General features: G+C 40.5%; 1 protein-coding gene across 5 annotated transcripts; it reads left to right on the plus strand.

Moving 5' to 3' along the window:
* Positions 1–80: 80 nt before the first annotated feature.
* RB195_004566 (uncharacterized protein) lies at positions 81–20,662 on the plus strand (the record flags this gene model as incomplete). Of its 5 annotated transcripts, XM_064182462.1 has the most annotated exons (11): positions 81–311; positions 3,783–3,920; positions 4,811–4,867; positions 13,450–13,583; positions 15,034–15,151; positions 15,218–15,354; positions 15,407–15,524; positions 15,739–15,809; positions 17,308–17,446; positions 18,221–18,290; positions 19,991–20,073. In XM_064182462.1, 11 exons carry the CDS (start codon positions 81–83, stop codon positions 20,071–20,073), a joined length of 1,296 nt encoding a protein of 431 aa, XP_064033730.1. The 5 variants fall into 5 exon arrangements, with proteins under 5 accessions (XP_064033730.1, XP_064033729.1, XP_064033731.1 ...); XM_064182464.1 differs by lacking the exons at positions 15,034–15,151; positions 15,218–15,354; positions 19,991–20,073 and adding an exon at positions 20,580–20,662; XM_064182466.1 differs by lacking the exons at positions 81–311; positions 3,783–3,920; positions 4,811–4,867; positions 15,034–15,151; positions 15,218–15,354 and adding exons at positions 10,093–10,248; positions 13,268–13,401; positions 20,580–20,662 and having other exon boundaries at positions 13,434–13,583; positions 19,991–20,065.
* Positions 20,663–20,972: the final 310 nt, after the last annotated feature.

Genomic DNA, 20,972 nt, shown 5'->3' on the forward strand with positions numbered 1-20,972 from the left:
CAGTTGGATCAGAGTGTGCCCGAGATTCGGAGGAAGAAGTAGCGCGGAGGTGAGCATTACGGTAACCGATCCGTCATTCGATGCGTAGAGAGTGTGATCGGCGCGGAGCGTACAGACAATCGGTAGGCGGAGCGAAGGGTCGGGAGAGAGACAGACTAAGCTTGGCCGCGCCTGCTGCTTTGCCTTCCCCTCTGGCAGAATCAGTACGTCGGTTTCGTCTCGTTGTTTGCGGCTGCACCCCACGTTTCACAACTACTACTATCAAAATGGACGCGATCAAGAAGAAGATGCAGGCGATGAAAATCGAGAAGGTACATAGTACATATTCACATTCAGTACATTCTCATAGATCACATCTGCTGTCATATTTGTCGGTTCAACAATTTTCAAACTTGTAAGATCGTTCTTTGCTACGACGAGAACATTCGTTCGGATAGATAGGGTGTGTGTGTGTGTCGCTGTCGTCGAAGCAGTTCGCACAGCTTGTTTCTCTCCTTTTTTGGGTGTAGATTTCCTGGTATCCGTGAGCCGAGTCGAGTCGCCCGTCCGACGCCGCGTTGCGCTTTGTCGGCGATTATCATTAGGCGGCTAGGATATTCGGTTCAGTTTTGTTCGACATCGTTCGTCGTACGTTTCAAAGGCTAGTTGCACTTTATGAGATTGTTGCGCTTCTAAACTAGTTTCATATCTATGATGTTGTGGTACATGTTGTGCTTTGCGCGCATATGAATCACATCGTTAATGTTTCCTCTTGCTCATGTAGAATTATATGAAAACTAAAGGATTCGCTTTTCTTTTGCAGGGTAGATTCAAACATTTGAACCATCAGCAAAAGTAGCCAACGGAAACTATTATCCTTCTCCTTGATCCGCTTAACACCTTTTTCACTAAATTAATATTTAAACAAGGAATGAGTGAAGACGATAGTTTACAGACACATGCTTTCTTGTCGGGACCCATCTGTCCTCGTAGATTTCGAGACCATGGACACTGTATTTGGAGATTCTAGACAACTATTCTGTTCATGGGACATAGTGTCTCTCAATAGGTAGTGTGTTTCATGCCCTTGGATTAATTCACTGCTAACGTAGAGGACAAGTTGCTTTAGTAGGGCCTTGTGACCGCGACGCATCCACTGTAATTCGTACCCAATCTCCACCTAACACGCATACTCTTTCTCTCCGAACCATTCATGCGACACCAAGTTTGGCGCGCGTCGCGGTCAGACGAATCAACATGAGCGCAGGAAAGCTTATGGCTGGAAACAAACATGAAATGTGGATTATTTTTGTTGTTTTCATCGTCTTATGCTTCATGTTCTTAGGTTACTATTAGGAATTTCGCTCTTTAGAACTTCAGAGTACATCCATTCGTTTACTAACTTCTTACGAGATACGAACTCCGTTAAAGAACAATTCTAGCTCATTAGTCACTTGAAGTGGGATAGGGATAGCCGTGAAATTCTCGACATCTGACACCGCACCTCATTGCTAGTTTCTGGTTGTAGGGCATATTGAGTTTAATGAAGAAGCCTAGTATTTCATTCTCCCAGTAGTTTCAGTTCAGACTTAAAAGTAAGAGAAATTCAGGGGGAAATTTTGTCTAGTGAGAATATCAGTAGTCCTAGAGTCGGACGTAAACAATATGAAGCTCAGTGCAGTTGGGTTAGCGGCACCTCTCGAAGCGGCACGGTGGAGCTAGCGGTTGGGATCGAGAAGGGACCCTAGCCGGTACCAATTATCGCTACACTTCGCGAGGGTCCCACCTAGATCCGAACCGCTAGTTCCATCCAGCCGCTTCATGCCGCTTGCGCAACTGCACCGAACTTCATATCGTCTTGACCCGACTATACCCTATAGAGTGAGGTGGAGTCTTAATATTCCACTAGAGCATTGAGTAATAATTTATGGGGTCCCAAGCGGAAGAGAAAATAAGGTGAGAGTAAGAGAGGAAGAGAGAGAATGAGAGAGGAAATTCCTTTCGTGCAAAACACTTTGAAACGCGAAATGCTTGAAAGAAACAAAAAGAGGACAATGTGCCATTGGTTCGACCTTTAGACTCTCCAATCAGTTCCATAAGCCAACGAAAACAAGTCGGTTTGTTACTCGAAACGGTGCAACCATTAGTTTTTCTTCACGTTAACCAGACATTCAAAGAATTCCAAGAAAAACCTTTCAGCCCTCATTTAATGCAGTATGAGTAGACTGGTTAATCAAATATTTTGTAACACGTAGTACAAGCTAGATGAAGAAAAAAAACCATTGAGTGACAAGAAGATGTCAATCTTAAATGATCCACACTTTCATCGTTGTTGACTGTCCCCTCGCACAAAAAAAAATCGTCGTTAATGTTCAAAGAAAAGTATCTCGCCGGGAAACCAAAATATAAGGGGAAAACATCAACAGTCCTCAAATAGGCGCATCTCATTGATGAATGAGCAATGTGTGGCTGAAGGTCCCATAGTGATTGCTGGATCACTGTACATTTAGGATGGTGGTTTTCTTCTTAACGACTCGTCACATTACTGCTATCTAGAGATTTTCACATTTGGTTTTGGTCCACAGTTTTAAAGGAGTGTTTTGAATTTTTAAGTGCCTATTGGCGACAGTGGGTCCTTATTAATTGGATGCAAAACTTTGCTGGGATTGTTGCTTCGTTAGCGTGTAAGTGTGTGTGGAACAAATTTCTTGTATTTTTTTCAAATATGAATCAGACGATTTAATTGATCCTGAGATTAGTTTAATTTTTCCCTTTTCTACGTATTTGACAAGCAAATTCCGTTTTTTACTGTTGGTCGAAATGTCACCGTAGTCCCCCATTGTACCCTACTTCGTTTTCTGCTCGCAACCCATACTAATGCAAAATTTTGCGTTGAAATTTTGTTGTAAGATTTCGTTCACTTCAGTAGAAATATCTTAAGAGTTTCACATCGTTTCTTTGAGGGCTGTTTATGTATTGTATAGTAATTAGCAATGTAGCGAAAAATATATGTTCCTGATTCAATGAGAACGTGTTGAGGACAGCTTAGCTCTTGTTTCCTCTGATATTTGACTCATCGGTGATTGTGTATAAGGTGACATGACATAGGTTTAGCATTAAAAAGAAATGCTGCTTGAGTTTGTTTTGGTAAGTCTGGAAGAAAGTGCGCCTTTCAGGAATTTGATGCGATTTAAGTTGAAGAAATCTATTTTACTTTCGTATTCTTTCGAGAGAAGAGGATTTAGTGGTGTTGAGTTTTTTTTTCAAAGGAAATTCTTGAATGCTCAAGAATGTAGGATAGAGATAGTGTTTCGCTTTTGAGTTGATGTGTGCAATGGGCGCGAATGGTGACAGTGTAACAGATAGATAGATATATATGTGTGTGTGTGGAAAGAGGAGAGAGAGGTTTCGATCCTTACAACATATGGAAGCTATCCGCGAAACAGCAGCAGCGGCGGCAGCGAAGGCAGCACCCGCAATCTCCTTCCTGTAGCACATCAACACTAATAACTCAAACGGCAACTGAGAGGGGGGCTCTACGGAGGGGTCGAAAGACAAGGCGAAAGACGTGTTTCTGGTTAGGAACGCGTTGATCGTGAAACTACTTTTTTGAAGCATCCAATTTCGTCGTTAGACGACGTTCTGTACTTGCAAACGTAAAATCCAATCGAAAGACTGGTTAATCCTTCTAATCAAGTGAGAGAGACATACTTTTGTGCATATTGTCCGCGTTTTGTTTCTATTATTATCGCAAAGAGAGAGAGAGAGAAATTTTCTTCTCTTGGAAAATTCTTCCTTTCAAGGACAATGCTCTCGATCGAGCCGATGCAGCTGAAGAGAAAGTCCGTCAGATCACCGAGAAATTGGAACGAGTTGAGGAAGAACTTAGAGACACACAAAAGAAGATGATGCAGACTGAGAACGATCTCGATAAGGCCCAGGTATAGGATTTCGTTTTTTTGAAATTGTATGTTATTCTTTTAATTTAACATGGAGTAACATCTCGAGAGAAATGTTGGGGATCACCGTTTCTTAGACATAGCTACTCGGTTTTTCTCCCTTTCGATTAAGAAATCTTAAAAAATCTTCGAAAATGTGGCTCTAGCATCTGAGTGCTCATTAGTTTTTCTTCATCACTGGAATCCCCAAATCAGTTTACTGTTACATCTTGCAGTTGATGCGATTTTTGACATCAACATCTGTGAGTTTCGCATCTGTAAGCGTTCATTCTCGGGAAATTTTGCCCATTTTTCTCTGAAACTAGTAAGAAATTCATATCTTTTCTCAGAAGTACCTTTAGCCAAAATGTTTTATCATTATCATTCTATTCTTTAAAAAAAAAACGAATTTTGCAATAACGAAGTATTTGTCGGTAGTGCTAACAAGTAATCGCGTTGCACTTTCTTTCGTACAGCACTAAAATTCGAAGTTATGCGCTCGAATTGCATCTTCTCGTACATATGCGGCTCTTAGCGTCCGGTAACCGAATGTGCGGTTCAATATTTTAAAGTATCATTAGTCAGGTGTTCGAAACGCATAGTTTGTGGTTATGGTGCTCTCGCCGAATCCACTTTTTCCTCTTTAGTGGTAGAGCAGCTGGTTATTTCTTTCTGTAAATTATGGTCCTTCAAGGGCAAACAAGGTAATTTTATCGTTCCTTCAATGAGCTTCTAAATGCATGAACTGGACTGATTTAATGGGATTGCTGCGCGGCGCTGGAATCGTCTAATTTTATCTGAATACCACAAGATTGTTAATACCCGAACTTTTTGGAGAAAAAAAACTGTTCCGAAAAACAAAAAAAGTCATCACTTGCAATTCTCCGTTTCAGGAAGACCTCGCCGCCGCTACCAGCCAACTAGAGGATAAGGACAAGAAGGTTCAAGAGGTATACAATGATTGCTGAAGAGTTTCGATCTGATTTTTTTTTCATTTTTTCCTTTCTCTTGTCGGCTCTTTAACAAGCCTTCATTTGTGAAGGTGTCAATCTTCTTCAGGTCTTTCAGTACGTTCCAAATCCTTGACCAACACAACCCGTGGTAAGCAACCCAATTTCCCCCTATTTCTTTGAATAGAAGAGTTTGTTATTGGAACCGAAATCAAGATTTTATTCATGTCATTTGTTACGCAATTATTTTAAACTTATTACAGTAACAGCGAAGGCTGTCAGATGTGTTTCATGAAGGCAGAAAAAAGTTACCAAGTGAAAGGGAGTGCTATACTTTTTCTAGAATTAGACTACTTACACAGAATTGCACTAAAACCCGTTGTACTACTCTTTCCCTGGATTGTATTTCTCTCAGGTATTCTATCGTCGACCTTTCCTTTTCCGTGACGAAGTGTCACAGAAAAACGTGTATTCTATATGAAAACGTGTATGCTATTCAAACACTGTTTCGCATCGGTTTTGCCCGAAATCTTAGTCAATAGCCAGTGAATCATTCTTTTCTTTCGTATTGCTTTCAATTCTGTATTTTCGGCTCGCATCTTAATCAAGAAATTTTCTGCTAACAGATCTTTTCTTTTCTAGGGAAGAAGGCATGCTATTGAATATTTGAAGTGGAATACAATCACCGCGTGTGAATTGCGGAATCAATTAAATATTCGATTACGCATGCTTATTTGACGACAAATGCAATGCAAGTATTCAGTTAATATTGTTCACATTATCTTAGGGGGTGATAGTTTGGTGAAGTTTACTGGAAGATGATTAGTAAGTACATCATTACTAATAAACTTTGTAGTCATAGTAACAAAGGGATATTAGAGATGTTTTTGCTTGAATCATCACTTTTTGCCGATCACGCACGCCTATGTAGACAATAACAATTCAAGTGACTGTGTCGTGGTTCGCATTACTGTACTGTTCTATCGCCTTTTCGTTTCAATATCAACGCCATCAACATAGCACAGTTGTTGATTTATGTAGTTCCGCATGTGCTATACAAGCCTATCATGCTTCTATTATTCCACTATCATTTTTTTACGAATACTGGAATTAATTTCCACTTATCTCATTGAGGAAGGAGGAAACTACACTTGTCTGCACATCACTTCAAGAGGTGCAGTTGCACGAGACTAGTTTCAGCTGTTTTTATTGGTAGAATGTTGTGGTATTAAATACACGAGGAGGCAGATTGTTCACTTGGAATTTTTTCCTACTAAGAATTTTCCTACGCTCATGTCTCTAGGAGAAGAAGAAGTCTCGTCAATGTTGCTTTATAAGCTTTCTGGTTCAGGGATAGTTTCAAATTCGCAACATCGGGTTTCTCAGCTTCTTGTTGTGCACTTGCAGAATCATTCAGCAGTTTTTCTAAATGTCATCATCATTCTTTTCTGAGAAAAAGTGCACATGTTGAGAGGATTCCTTCTTTTTAAGGATTTTGTGGAGGATGTCACCTATTTCAACGATAGTTCCACTTATAATTACTCGCTGTCTTAATATTATGGTGTGCAAGAGGGTTAGAAGCAAAGAAAATCATTGCGCACCCAAACATACGAATCAACACGAATACTACTATACATATAAATATTTGTAACAGCACATCTGTCACTTCAAGATGTTCGGGTACAATTGAGCTGGATACATCCCTTGATATCCTATTTAGCTCAACTTTGCATCACGTTGTAATGATTAGCGTGTTTGCTTTACACTGTCGCAGCTCCCCCGCAGAGTCAGACGAAACGAAACAACATGCGCGTTGTGGAAAGGCAGAAGCTGAGCTTGAGTGCGGGCAAGAAGCAGGTTGATAACGAAACAAGAGAGAGGAGTACGCACTCGCCGCGCCAGCGATGTGTGTAGGATCTCGGATTAGCCTCATTTTTTTCTTTGCCGGTCTTCTTCAACAATGTGTACGCAGCATTTCAAAGACGTCGGATTAGGAGCAATAATGCCGGAATTTCGGCGAACTCTTAGAGGTTGACCACAATGAGTGGTGGTAGGAAATTACCATTCGCACGAATCGAACAGGCCAATAAGGGGATGTAAAGAGCGAGTGGTAGTGGACTGAGGAACAATGAAATGACTCATACACACTCACGCAGCGCAACATCCATTCAAGGCCTACAGACATGCGCGCAGATACACAGACAGAGGCGCAAACTACCACGTTCCGCCACCTTAGCTCACGACCACGAGAGGCTGTTCTTTTGAATTCCATAGTTTTTCTCTCTATTCTTGCTCATCTATTTGCCATACATATTCCTCGGAGATTCAAAAAAAAAGTCTGTCTAAGGAGCGAAAAAAAAGTGAAATATCCAGACGGAAAAACGTTCGATGCACTTCAATCTAAAACGCTAGAGAAAAAGCGTAAACGTTCACATGGCGAACATACAAGCGCATGATTCAACACAAGGAAGGGAATCAACCATTTTCTACTCTTTAGGAATGCTAGCATAATCCTAATAGATATATTATGGTTTCAGACATTTCTAGAGACATAATTTCTCGTTATTTTCCTGTAATTAAGCAATACTGAAGTCCCTAATCACTCATACCCTCTGCTGAGGTTTGTCGGACCTTGCTCTCAACGATAAACACTTAATTCCCTTCTAAAAGCAGCCCTAACTTAATTCGCTTGCGAAATGTATAATTAACGTCCTTATTGACGCTCATTCAATCGGGCCATAATGGGGATTACGACAAGTTGCGGACATAGGCATTTATGGCCTGTTCGCCACTTTAAGCGCTTTTCCATTGCCTTGTAGCGATTCAAAAACTGTCGGAGTTCTTTTCCATATGTGCGTCGAAAAAAATCCACCTGGCTCCCGCTCGCCGCAAAGCGCAGTGTGCCTCGACCGGTTGAGTGCATTGACCTCAATGATTCTCGGCTGTCACCAGTTATACACACACGCTGACTGTAATTATCCATGTCTGCGTTCCCATCCCACTCTATTCACTGTCCGGAAACGGTGTCTATAGCTTGGTTCGTCATTGTTAAATCAAAGTTCTTATTTTATTTCCTCAGCACGCCAATCAATATGGATGTTTGCCATATTTCGGGCGCATCTTATAGTGAATCAGCTGCTGATGACAAAACAGCTAAATATATAAGCAGCAGAAAATCTCCCGATTTTGCAGCGATACTGACTGAGAAAGGAGGTGAGTAGACGAGGCGCGCTCTTCATTTCGATTCAAATCGCGTTTGACGTCGCATCGGGAGGAGGCGGTTCGTCGCGATGCGATGTCGCACCGTCGTACTTCCTTTTTCAGTCGCAAGCCGATGTTCGAGCGGGCTTGCTTCGGCTTTCCTTCACTTTTCATCATCATTGTCCGCATTTCGAAAGTTCCCCTTCTAATGTCACTCAAAGTCGAATTTCTGTCATTCATTTAGATGCCCTCTGATGTGGTTATATAAATTTAGAAATCGTTGAATATTTATGTGACAGGCTGCTGGCGTTGGTTGTGAGTGCACCTTTTCATCAAAGTTTTTTTTTATTTGACTGGAAGAGAGTGTTATTCTGTGACACACAAAAACTAAAAATATGATTATAGTAGATATATTTATTTTCTCCGAACTATTTGTAACTTCTCGAACTGTTTGAAATTTTATAGTAGGCGCTTTATACCGCAACATCTACATTAGGAATCAAACAAGCTAGTAGCGTGCTGTTTTCGACTACCCGAACCGAACCGGTATGGTGGTAATGTTGTTTTTCCGCGCAGCTCTTGTTTTGTGCACGTGCAGACGCATAGTTGGACGTTTTCTAAATGATTTGTTAATCAGATTGAGCGCACAGCAATTAGTCGTCTTACTTTTAGTTCACTTTTTCCCTCTATTCCTGAAAGATTGTAAAGAACGCTAGGATTTGCTCGCTGTACTCTTAGTTTTGATTAGAATTAGTTGATCGAAAAAGTGATGCAACGTTGACTTTCACTGTAATTAGGTAATGTGGATACAGTTTCGAACTTTGCATCGTTATTCATTTGCATCACATAAGAACATAACCATGATTTTCAATAATTTAACTTTGTTTTCACCCGTACAGCCACGTCCATTCGTCTTTTAATAATGTTTACACTGGTAATCAGCCAACAATAACTAGGAAGTGAGCAGCGCTTCTCAAGAATGTGTACATTGTATTGTAGATGAAGAAAAAGTTTCACGCGGTTATTTTGTCATGTTAAGGAGAAGAGTGATTGAGTGTTAAATAAATACATAAAAAAGACAAATTATTGAGTACGGGTCTGTCGTTACATAATAAAGCACTTCGTGTATGTATGTGTGTGTGTGTGATGTATCATATTTCGCTCTGAGTGGTCTCGCAACGATAACGTTCTATTATTGCAATGAGAGATAGAGATGTTGAAGGTTTTTTTTTTGCTGATCCCCCCTCTGTTTTGCTTCCCAATTTATGCCTCTTACATTCGTAACGAAAAGCGCACAGCTGAACCATCTGCCTGAATCATCGATAATTTGCGAAATTAGATTTTTCAACTAACATTTATGGACGAGGTTTATGTTGATGTGGAAACATTTGCAGCAAAATTCACTGTAATCGTGCATATTTCTGGAAAAGGTTGGTATGCTTCAAATGTGAATGTATCAGTTGTTTGAGCTCACTCGTTATGCATATAGGATGTATAAAATGGCTTTTTCTATTCCTCTATTCAAAACCCATACTCTTGCGTACTGTGTCAACGAGTGTTTTGTTGATTCGGCGTGCGAGCGATGGTAATGCGGCTAAGCTTCGGATGAACGTCGTTGTCGCTTCATACGGCATACCGGCGTGCCCTCCGCAGACAGCGCATACCGCGTCCCGTCGTTGAATCATCGCTCTGCTTCTCGTTCGTTTGCCGCTGCGATTGTTGTACGATCCTGAATTTTGCCTCTCCGTAATCGATTCTTATCATTTTCAAGTGAACGAGCCGTGTTAGCGCTAGAGCGGCTTGTGCTTGCTGCCTGCTCGTCGTCGTCCGTCGTTTTTCCGGCTTCACCAACCGTTTGTTTGATCTCTTGGAGAGCATAGAAGAAGAGCGCTCGGTTGAAAGTGGTGCTCCGCCCTCCAGTTGCCTGCCAGTTGCGCGACACTTCGAGAGGATCTCCCTCAATCTCGCTCCTCACTGTTCTGATCTGTATTCATTGATAGTAGCTGCTGAATAATCTCTCGAAAATGTCTAAAGTGAACAAAGAAGGCGCTCAGCAGACATCACTGCTCGATGTCCTTAAAAAGAAGATGCGACAGGCTCGCGAAGAGGCTGAAGCGGCCAAGGACGAAGCAGATGAGGTGCAACGACAACTTGAGGAAGAAAGAAAGAAGCGCGAAGACGTAAGCTATCAATCTTTGTGGTTTTTTTCCCACATCTTTCAAATAATTCTCATGTTTGTTACATCCATGCAGCCATTTCCTAGGCGTACTCTAGTTGGAGCTCTTTTTTTTGTGAGACTTCGCTCCAATAAATCAATATGAAATGGATTCCATGCGAGGATTTCTGCGAGATTTTCGATCTTTTTCTGTTTCATTTGCGGAAATAGCGATTTCAAATCTAGTTGAAGTAACGTGAATGGGTTTGTTGGTGTAACAATGCGTTTCGTGCAGTTTTGTTGCAGTCTGCGTTTTTGAGATAAATAATCGCCAGTTCTGTGGGATACTTATACGAAGTGGGCAAGGTTTTTCATAGATCTTCAAAATATGCATGAAAAAATGAAGGAGAACGCTTTTCATTTATTTTGATAGGGAAGACAAAAAGAAACCAGTCTAGTCTATTTTCTTCCTTCGTTCCGGCCATATAAACATAATGCATTTATACTTCTCCTAGGATCCGAAGAGAGTTCAAACTTTGGTCCAAACTTCAACTTCTATTGTATCTAGTGTCATTAGTTGTTGTAGTAATTAACAATAACTATTGTTGATTTGTTTATTACTCCTGATACTTATTCCGAACATTCTTCTCTTTTGTCTTTATGGAGTACTGCCATACTTCATTATTTTGGGCCGCTTAAATTTCAAAAGTATTTTTTTGCTTCGATAAAAATTCCATCCATATTAAGTAGTTCTTTTCAGTTTTGTCACATTTACTTATTTGTTAGTTTATATTTCCTTTGCATGCCATGAAAGATTCTCAAAGTTTAGTCGGAACGGTTTCGCTTTACTGACATGAAAGTTTGTAATGGGACTGGCCTTTTTCTTTCAGTCTTCCTTTTTTTGCTATTTCTTTTTTTTTGGGCGCCTAAATTCCCACCTAGAACTCGCATATGAACGCATATGTTGGTCTCACCAAAAAAAATTCATTAAAATCATGCTAACTTTGCTAAAATGGCACTTCGTAAAGCGAGTGCTCTTGACTCGTCCTCTGCTGCTAAACTATCGATTCGTGTAGGCGGAGTGGACGCAGATGTTTCATTCATTGCCGTTCTTGTTCTAAACCCCCAAGGCCACTACTTCGCCCACGGATACGCATCGAATCACCTCAATGCGGTCATCATTGGGCCAAGTCTTCCACAATATCCGCATAAGAAATCCATAAGTTGTTGTGCCACTGGGTTACATCGTGAGGACATGGTGCATGCGCGAGTATTCCGTTTTAAGGTGGCGTGTAGATTGTTAAGAAACTCGAGTGAAGTGTTTACGTTATGCGTGGGCAGAGTGGTACGAGGTGAGTGCTACGATGCTGACAACGCCGACTGAGTTGAGGAATTCACTTTGCGCTGTTTGAGGAGTGGCGCTGGGCTCGGCTGCAATCTGCCCTCGCCAGCCTTCTTCACAACAGTATCCGGTCTTTCGGAGCGGGCGCTTATGAGCTGCTTGCACAGGGAATGCTTGCGATCAATGTTTAGTGATAAGACTGGCATCGAATGTGTTCGTGCAACGAGGGTCAGAGCTAGTTGGCAGCGCTACGATAAGAGTTTTCTCGTGAAGTCGGGCAGCTGTCAGCGGCAAAAAGAGCGGCAGAAAGGCAAATAAGATGAGATTGGTTACCGGTCCGTCGTACCTCAACGCATCGGTGAAGTTGTAACCATCTTACTTTTGAAGATTATAGTTGAAACGAAAATAGTCAGATGGAAGCGCTACTCCAATTCCCGAGTTTTGACCATAAGTGGCAATTATTGAATTTGCACACTTCTTAATATTGACACATGCGTGCAGATGTAGTGCCCATATAAAGCTAATTAATCAAGTTAAAGTGGATAATGGATATTGTGCTCATCGTCGTTCAATCTCTTAGGGATGAAACAACGTTTTCGGATACAATTCAGATTCGTGTTGAGGTTCACGAATTTAGCCTTAACTTAGGTTAACCGATGTATTAAGTCAGCGCTTTTATCCCTCCAAAGGAATCCGCTATTGATTCGTCGACCATGTAGGAATGAAGGGCTTGGACGGCCTGGAGTGGTTTCGACACCAAAAACCGTGTGGACGCAGCGGAATCTCTTAGCAATTCGCCACCACCACTCGGCCCTGACGACTTAACGCAATACGTACGGGCTATTCTTTTTGATTGTTTATGTAACATTGACAAGATTAGATGAGAGGTAATGTTCTAAAATATATGATAGGGATAAATAATACAGAAAACAACTTCCTTTATTGAAGTTTTAGTTTTTTTTTTTTTGAATTTTGTTTTGAAAAAATCCATCTATTCACTTGCTCGAAGATATCTGAAACCTATGACGAAAACTTTCGATCACGGACTTCTTACAAGGAATAGGCCTTCCGTAGTAATTCCGCTTTATATACATTTTCATAGTTAGTACATGAATATTTATTGTAATACACTTTCATGCGCTCACAGAATATTTCCACCAAAATGTCCTTGTTTTGGGGGATTTGTTTGCGCTAAGTTCATGTTTGTGTTGTATTAGGGTGTATTTGCACTTGGTGTGGCGCAATTTTACGGAGATACGAGGGTATAATGCTGGTATTCCACGGGTTTTGTGTGCATTTCTGCCCATTTCTATTATGGATTCTTTTGAAGAATAGATCTATAAAAAGAAAATGGACAAATAATCATGTTGTTCACCGCAATGAAATTGATGGATTGTTCAATAGGGAGTCTTGAGAGTGAATGTCTTGAGAGCGATCGGATTTTCTCACGTGTCGTGTGTGTATTAGGGCTTATTTTTGTAGAGAGGCTCTGCAGCAGCTTAAATGCAAGAAAAGTAAATTTATGGAGGTGTTTGTGAGAGGAAATTAAGTGCAGTCTAATTAGAAAAAAAAAACATCATGCAATTTTTGATGAGTATTGACCTCAATTTAGAAATATAATATTTTCGATAGCTCTTTGAGTTAAAAATTTTCTTCTACGTACAAGACTTAGCCCTATCTCATCATCGCACCCCAAATCTAGGCCGAAGCTGAAGTGGCAGCTCTAAATCGTCGTATTGTGTTGGTTGAAGAGGATTTGGAGCGTACAGAAGATCGTCTGAAGATCGCCACTTCCAAATTGGAGGAGGCGTCAAAAGCTGCCGATGAAGCTGAACGGTATGCATCTATATTTTAATGCTTTTCAATAGGGTTAATCCGTTGCAGGCTGAGGCAGAAGTAGCTGCCCTGAATCGCCGTATGACTCTTCTTGAAGAGGAACTTGAACGTGCTGAAGAACGTTTGAAGATCGCTACTGAAAAACTCGAGGAAGCCACCCAAAATGTTGACGAATCCGAGCGGTTGGTGGCAAGCCTTCGAGCCGCTGGCTAGCTGCCGACCGCTTGCCGAAATGTCCAGTCGAATTGTGATTGCTTCGTTTGTTCGATTAAGTAGAGCAAAAGTGTTGAAAATGTCCTGAAAAGAACTAATCTCATCGTCCTGTCCAGTTCAATGCCGTTCCGTTGATTCTTTGTGTTTTGTGTAGTGCTCGCAAATCGATGGAGACACGTTCGCAGCAGGATGAGGAGAGGGCGAACTTTCTCGAAACGCAAGTCGACGAGGCTAAAGTGATTGCTGAAGACGCTGATCGCAAGTATGAAGAGGTCCGCGATCAGATCAACCGCCGATTTTGCGGCCTTAAATGTTTTTTGTTCGGCAGTTGTTGTGTGTGAATGTGTGTGAACCTGCAACCATCCTTCCACTTCTGGAGTTCAATCCCAAGGATTCGTCACTCGAGTCGTGATAACAATGCATGTATTTGTGTCTCTTTGTGATTTCAGAGCTTCTACATCTATTTACAGAATTTTCCATTAATTTTCAATTTATTTAACAGTTTTAACCAGTTTGAAACATAATATTTATATGTGTTGATGAACATGGCCCGGCTTTCTTGAAGTTTGTAGTTTCCTCGAGAAATTGTTCGGATTTGACATATTCTATGAGCAAAGCGATTAGTGTGCACAATAGCAACGAAGAATTTTAAAGAAATTTATGAAGATAAGACCTAAATTAATGGAATCTACTGCCAAACAGCGGAAAATTGTGTTTTTTTTTCTCTTCAGCATATAAACAGAACTAAATATTCGCATGAAAATGAATATTAGCTTATATGGAATGGTTTTTTTGCAGTAATAAAGTTTTCCTCTATTGATATCAAAAATAATCCAGGACTTAAAATGTTTATGGAACTAACTATACGAGTTTCTAGTTCATATCAACCTTTTTGTTGGCAAATCAGTGCTATTAGTTAAGCGCATGTATATATTTTAAATAGCGCTAAATTTTCTCTTTTAGAAGAGGAGAAAATGATGGATGACAGAAATAAGGAAGAATTTCTTTTGAGATGTAAAATATTGCAAGTATGTAAAGGTTAAACATACATCTTGGGTGTTTCCAAGTAGTGGAAGTTTGGATGCTATGTACTTGGGAAAAGTTTATAGAAGTGTGGTTTTGCACTAAATTTCGATTAGGGGATTTTAAGTGGAGAACTTAATGGGAACTTCTCCAACGATACTAGTGAATGAAGATGGAAATGAGACATTTCGAAACGGAACAGCGGAATGCGGTTTGACTGGCTTTTCTGTTTAAATTCTAGCGCGTTAAACGACAAAGTTGATTGACATGCCCATTCAAACTCTGTTAGTGCCGTTTTTTTTTATTCTCCCACTTGCTGCAAACTTTTACGAGCAAGCCAGACCCTGTTCAGTAAAATGTTGTGTGTATGTGTTGCTAACTGGTTTGATTGTATAGAGCTCGAAAATCGTTGGAAAATCGAGTCGATGTGGACGAAGATCGATGTGCTGAACTCGAAACGAAACTTCGTGAAGCTCAAGCCCTTCTGCATGAAACTGAAAGCAAGAGTGAAGAGGTGATCACCTATCCGGTGCTAATCCTTTTAACAATTCCATCTTAGTTCCTAACGAACCACGGTTAGGTTCATGTTGTTCATTGTGCACTTCTTCCACCATGTCCCTTTGCCTGTCTTGTCCTATTTCCATGTAGCAAGCGGGAGGTATGCTACGGCTTTTCTTCTTTCCCATATTTGCTTCGTCGTAGTCATTTCCAATCTTAGTGGGAAATGAGCATTAAGAATTTAGTATGGCACAGCTTTTATACGGTTCAGTGTACGCAAGGTGATGGAAAACCGCTCATTCCAAGATGAGGAGCGCGCCAACACGATTGAAGCTCAACTGAAGGAAGCTCAGTTGCTTGCCGAGGAAGCCGACCGAAAATATGATGAGGCGAGAAAACAGCGCGATCGTATATAGTTTAGACTCACCAGCAAAGTGTGCGAATTCTTGCGTCTCTAACCGTCGTCGTCGAATTATGGATTGATTTGGGTTCACTCACCGTGTGCATGCATGTGATATTCCTTAACTGTATACAGTGACTGCCGAGTAGAGTTTATGTGTCAGCCAGTATAGAAGGAGTGCTTCCTAATCGAAAACCCTTTAGGTCGCCCGTAAGTTGGCCATGGTTGAAGCTGATCTCGAGAGAGCCGAAGAACGTGCCGAAGCCGGAGAGAAGTAGGTTTACGATGTTTTTGCTTTATTTTCCTACACAAACTATATTTTAGCGGTAGTTCAGCTTTGCATCTGCGCTTTATTTTCATTAACCACCTTCTTTAATTGGAGTAATTACTAGCTGACTACTTACTTAATTTCTAAGTAACTCTTCTATTTGAAAGTGAACGAATTTTTAAAGCTGCAATACCATTGTTGCTCTGAAGAAACTTTTTGTAGAAAATAAATTCAGCAGGGATTACGATTCAAGGGTGATATTTTAAATACTTTCTACTGGAAGTTTTCTTGTTTCTATTTGCATTTTTCTGGAAAATGACTTGACATGATGAAATGGAAAGGATTTCATATATTAAGTTTCCCAATTTTTTGTGTTCGCAACATTTTTTGTCACCAAAGTTTGAAAAACATGGGCCATTCTCATTTTGCGATCATTAGTGGGATTTTTGACTTTTTCTAGATTTCTATGTTAGTGATTTCGAAACCCTCGAAACCTTTCTCATCACGAAGCGACTTTTTTTTTCTTTTTGAAATTGAATGAGCCTTACAATGGTAGCAGTGGTACAGTGTAGCATAAAAATACGCTCCTAGAACTAGTAGTGCTCGATTTTTTTACGATTTTTCTGTTAGTTTTGTAAGTGCTAATACAAAGAACCTAATAGTATAGCAAGATCGTCGAATTGGAAGAGGAATTGCGTGTGGTTGGTAACAACTTGAAGTCTCTCGAGCTATCCGAAGAAAAAGCACTCGAGAAGGAAGACATTTTTGCCGATCAACTCCGTCAGCTTGACTTCAGAATGAAAGAGGTTCGAAAACGACGGTCGAAGTCGCTATGAGTGCCTCATTTCCTGGCGTTGTTCGCACTCGAACACCTCTCGTCACCATCGTCAACTTGAGCCGAACAATAACCAATCTCACTCTTAAAATCGTTCGTTGATCCTCCGGAAAACACCTCGTTTCAATGGCTCTAACCATCTGCTTTTATAACTAACTCTGACCTGAATCGTATATGGTTTTGAGTCCTTCTGATCCTCTATCTGCAGGATGCATTTGAAGAAAAGCATTTTTTAAAATTTATTTTGCCTTCTGAGCTTTTCTATCAATGAATCCTGTCCAGTCCACCATGAGTTTCTGCTTTAATACCATATAACCTTTCACTAATCCCTTTCATTTCTTGTGCAGGCGAGCGGTTGAAGCAGAGCGCGACTTGGCCGCAGTTGCTACAAATTTACGAAAAAAGGAAACCATTGAAGAGAAGGCGCTGCAACGCGAAAATCACATTGCTGTTCATGTTTCGGCGCTCGAAAGTCGACTAAAAGAGGTGTGAACGCATAAAATCGCAATACATCACATTGTGTTGTGATCGTGTTGTGATATTTGCTTCGATTGTGCTGCAATTCATTCGCTGCGAAATACCTTCTGTACATCTGTTGTTGTGATTGTGACGGCATGAAAAGCCGGAATTGTGTTGTGAACAATGTAAATGGTTGTGTTTTGTCTACAGCAAGATCGTCGAACTCGAAGAAGAGCTCCGTGTCGTCGGTAATAACCTGAAATCACTCGAAGTTTCCGAGGAAAAAGCCCTACAACGTGAAGACTCGTACGAAGAGCAGATCCGTACCATCTCTGCTCGTCTGAAGGAGGTAGCATGAATGCAAAACCCTTTTTTTCGTAGTCCATAGTGATTCAGTGTAGAATGTCCAGGCTAGTAGGTTTTCATGTGTTGTAGTTGGTCTGCTGAGACACTGCTGGAAGGAAAGTTATTTTCAAGATTTTAGTTATGGCTTTGAAGAGCTTCTGAAGAGTTCTTCAAGGTCTAGTGCCTTACTAAACAAGTTCCTAGTGGAATATCTGGAAAATAGTCTAGGTTTAGAACTGAGTAATCGGTCTTAGAAAGAGTTTGCTCGATTGTCATGCAAGAAACTTTTGCTTTTTTGGTTTTATGTGGCTAATTATCGGGTGAGAACTATAAAATTCGATAGAAAACGTTTTCATTGCAACCTGGAGAGTGTGTTCAATGAAGAGACGCAGACATTTGCTTCTGTACAACCATTTGGCTTTAGGTGATAGGAGTTTTTATCAGACCTCAATCACTTTTGCAAACACGGCGGAAGACATATCTTGTTTGTTGGTTTTCGTTTCTTATGGGTTTTCAAAGCACCTTACTTGGAACACGCCAGAAAACCAACAGATTTAGGTCTTTCCTACTTTTTCACTAGAAATAAAATAAGAATGTCTGAAGAAATTCCTCAGAAGCTATTAAAAGACCACAAATTCTATCTTTTCTTTTTGTTCAATAGGTACTTCCAGCAGTGCTAGTCGTGTGTCATCCCGTAGATTATCCTCGAGGATTATCCTAGAGAAAGACCGTCTATCAATCATTATTGCAGCTCTTAGCATTTTACCTCTTTTTTAAGGCTGAAACCCGTGCAGAATTCGCTGAACGTTCCGTACAGAAACTGCAGAAGGAGGTCGACAGACTTGAAGGTAAGTTATCCTCCTTTGAATTCTTTGCATTCTCCAAAGGGGGTAGGATGTTGTTATTGATGTAAAATGTGTGGCAACAGCGACGAATGTTCGCAATGTTCTTGACTTGTGGCTGACTGCATTCTTTCGCCGGCACCATGCATCTTCCGAGAATTTGCGCCCCCTCACTGCGTGAAAATGCGCTCGCGTTCCTGATTAATGTGTAACAGAGCGCGCGGTTTGCGCTTCGTGTCGAAGCAGTGCACACACGTGTACACATGTGGGAGGTTCGTCGAGCTTTTTCAATGTTCCGATGTAGTAAACGTTGGTACGGTGGTGTCTGTTTGTTGTACTTATCCAGATCAGAAATTTAGTCAGTTGAGGGAGGGTACAGAGATGCAACGAAGAATTTTGTGGCAGTGGGTTAGTACGAGTGTAGTTGCACTATTGTTTCTTCTAAGTGAACAGAGTGGAAGCATCACTCCAACGATCTGAAACCTTTTTGAACTTCATTAATATATGGTTTCTCTTGCGATCATTGCAACACAATACAAATTAGCTCAAAGTTCTGGAAAAGAGTGAGATTCAGAACTAGTGTGTGAATTTCGAACTCATGCACAAATTCAGACATCTATTCGAACATGTCGTTTGAAATATAATTCAAATTTAGAAGAAAGAAAGCGTCCATAGAAAATGTGGCCGTCGGGAACTATTTCCAAGATGGTTAAATGTCCTGGATTTTGTTTTATGGATACATTTAGAACTTATTAGCTAGTAGTTTTCATGGATTTGTTAGATTAGTTGACAAAAATTGATCAACTTTGGAATTTTGAATGTTTCAGAAGGTGTTTATAAAAAAAAGTGCTATTATAATTAAGATTTCAGAATGTGTAGTTTTTTGTCTCGTATAATGAAGAAGAACAGAATGCTGCTTGGTGGGATAAAACTACGCATACAGCTGTTTTCACTGTTCGACAGCAATTAATATTCACCTTGCAGTCTAATTCCACCCTGCCAAAACGGTGGTGACCGTTTCGATGCGGAATTTAAATTCATTGCTCTGAAGGAAAAAGAGGACAATTTAACCGTTAAACGAGCGTTTTTGTCCTCGTACTGAAGGAAGGAAAAACATGCCGTATGTATGTGGAATTAACCAGTACGTGGAACCTCACAGATCCTGTAACATGATAGATCAACTGACTGAATATCTGACCTATTTTGTTGTACAATCTGTAAAATGTCATGTGAACAGTGTTAAGTGATTTTGATGTTGTTGATGTTTATGTGTTTGGTGTCTGTAGATGAATTGCTGGTGGAGAAGGAACGTGTTCGTAATCTGACCGAAGAGATCGAGCAGACCGTACAGGAAATCCAAGGATCATAAACTGTGTTAGTGTCAGTTGTCTGTCTGTTGCACGTGTTATGTGCGTCGTCAAATGTGTGTGCTCCCCTTCTGGATTTACCCGAACGCATAGAACTGGATGTGGAATGTGATTGATCGAATATTTGCATGCAAATGTTTTAAATAAGATTCTAAGTGAAAATCATGGAATATGTATGCATGAGTAGCATGAAAACACTATTGTCTGGAATACTGCGTCAAGGGGAATGGATGCGAAGAGTTGATGACGTTTCGTCCAATGATTGAGAATAACAATTTGGAGTTCATTTAACAACGTATATTTAAGTTTGATTGCAGTGTGCTATAAAGTGAGTTTCAGAAGAGAAAGATGAAGCTGATCGGAAGAATCGCCAGCTTCAAGAGGAGCTCGACCATCTTCTTACGGAACTTAACGGTGTTTGACTCATTCGAGTGACGAGAAAGAGTGGTGGAGCTGCCACATCACATTACTAGCGTTTTATTTTCTCTTCTCTTATTATTTTTGCGTGTGTGTGTGTGTTCACAAATTTGCTCTTCTAGAGTGCTAGATTTATTTTTATAATGATATTTTCTAATTGAATGCAATGTCTACTGATACTCCACTAAACTGAATGTTTTAATACATCTATGTATTCCGGTGTCAGCGAATGCTTCTAAAAGATTGTAATATTTCTCTATCAACTGCCAACACCATCTTCTTTAATAGGGAATCACAATCGCATGTCTGGTTGTGTATATGTATGTGATCCTGTCGATATTCATCTATCTACTATGTCCGTCTATCTGTCCATTCGTGCACCTAATTCTATGTATGTCCGTTAGAATCACGTCTGTGCCCCCCTAAAATGCGAGAACGCATGCTGTGTTACTACCGTGGCTGCCTACTGTATTTTGTTTTTTTGTTTAAGATTTGCCATTTATTGTTTCAGATGAATTGGTACACGAGAAGGAGAGATACAAAGCGATTTCGGAGGAGCTTGACTCCACCTTCCAAGAGCTCTCCGGCTATTGATTTGCACACTCCTGTCTCGTCGTTTGTCTCTCGTTCTGTTTTCCTCTCCCTTATATGTCTCTTCTATTCCTCTTCATGCTCCTATTTTTTTTTCCCCAACACACACACTCTATGTTGTGTGGTACACATAAACAGATTGTAGTCTGGCTAAGTACTGTACTTGTTCATCACAACACACGAAGAACGCCCGAACATGTTCATATGCTGTCTATTTTATCTTTCCCGGCTTCTCATAGTCGTTCGAGAAGCGCTTCACTGAGAAAAGATCCTGTTTCTAACACCTTATTTTCTACATTTTTTACAGAGCAGG

Source organism: Necator americanus, chromosome I, assembly GCF_031761385.1.
Source record: "Necator americanus strain Aroian chromosome I, whole genome shotgun sequence".
NCBI lineage: Eukaryota > Metazoa > Nematoda > Chromadorea > Rhabditida > Ancylostomatidae > Necator > Necator americanus.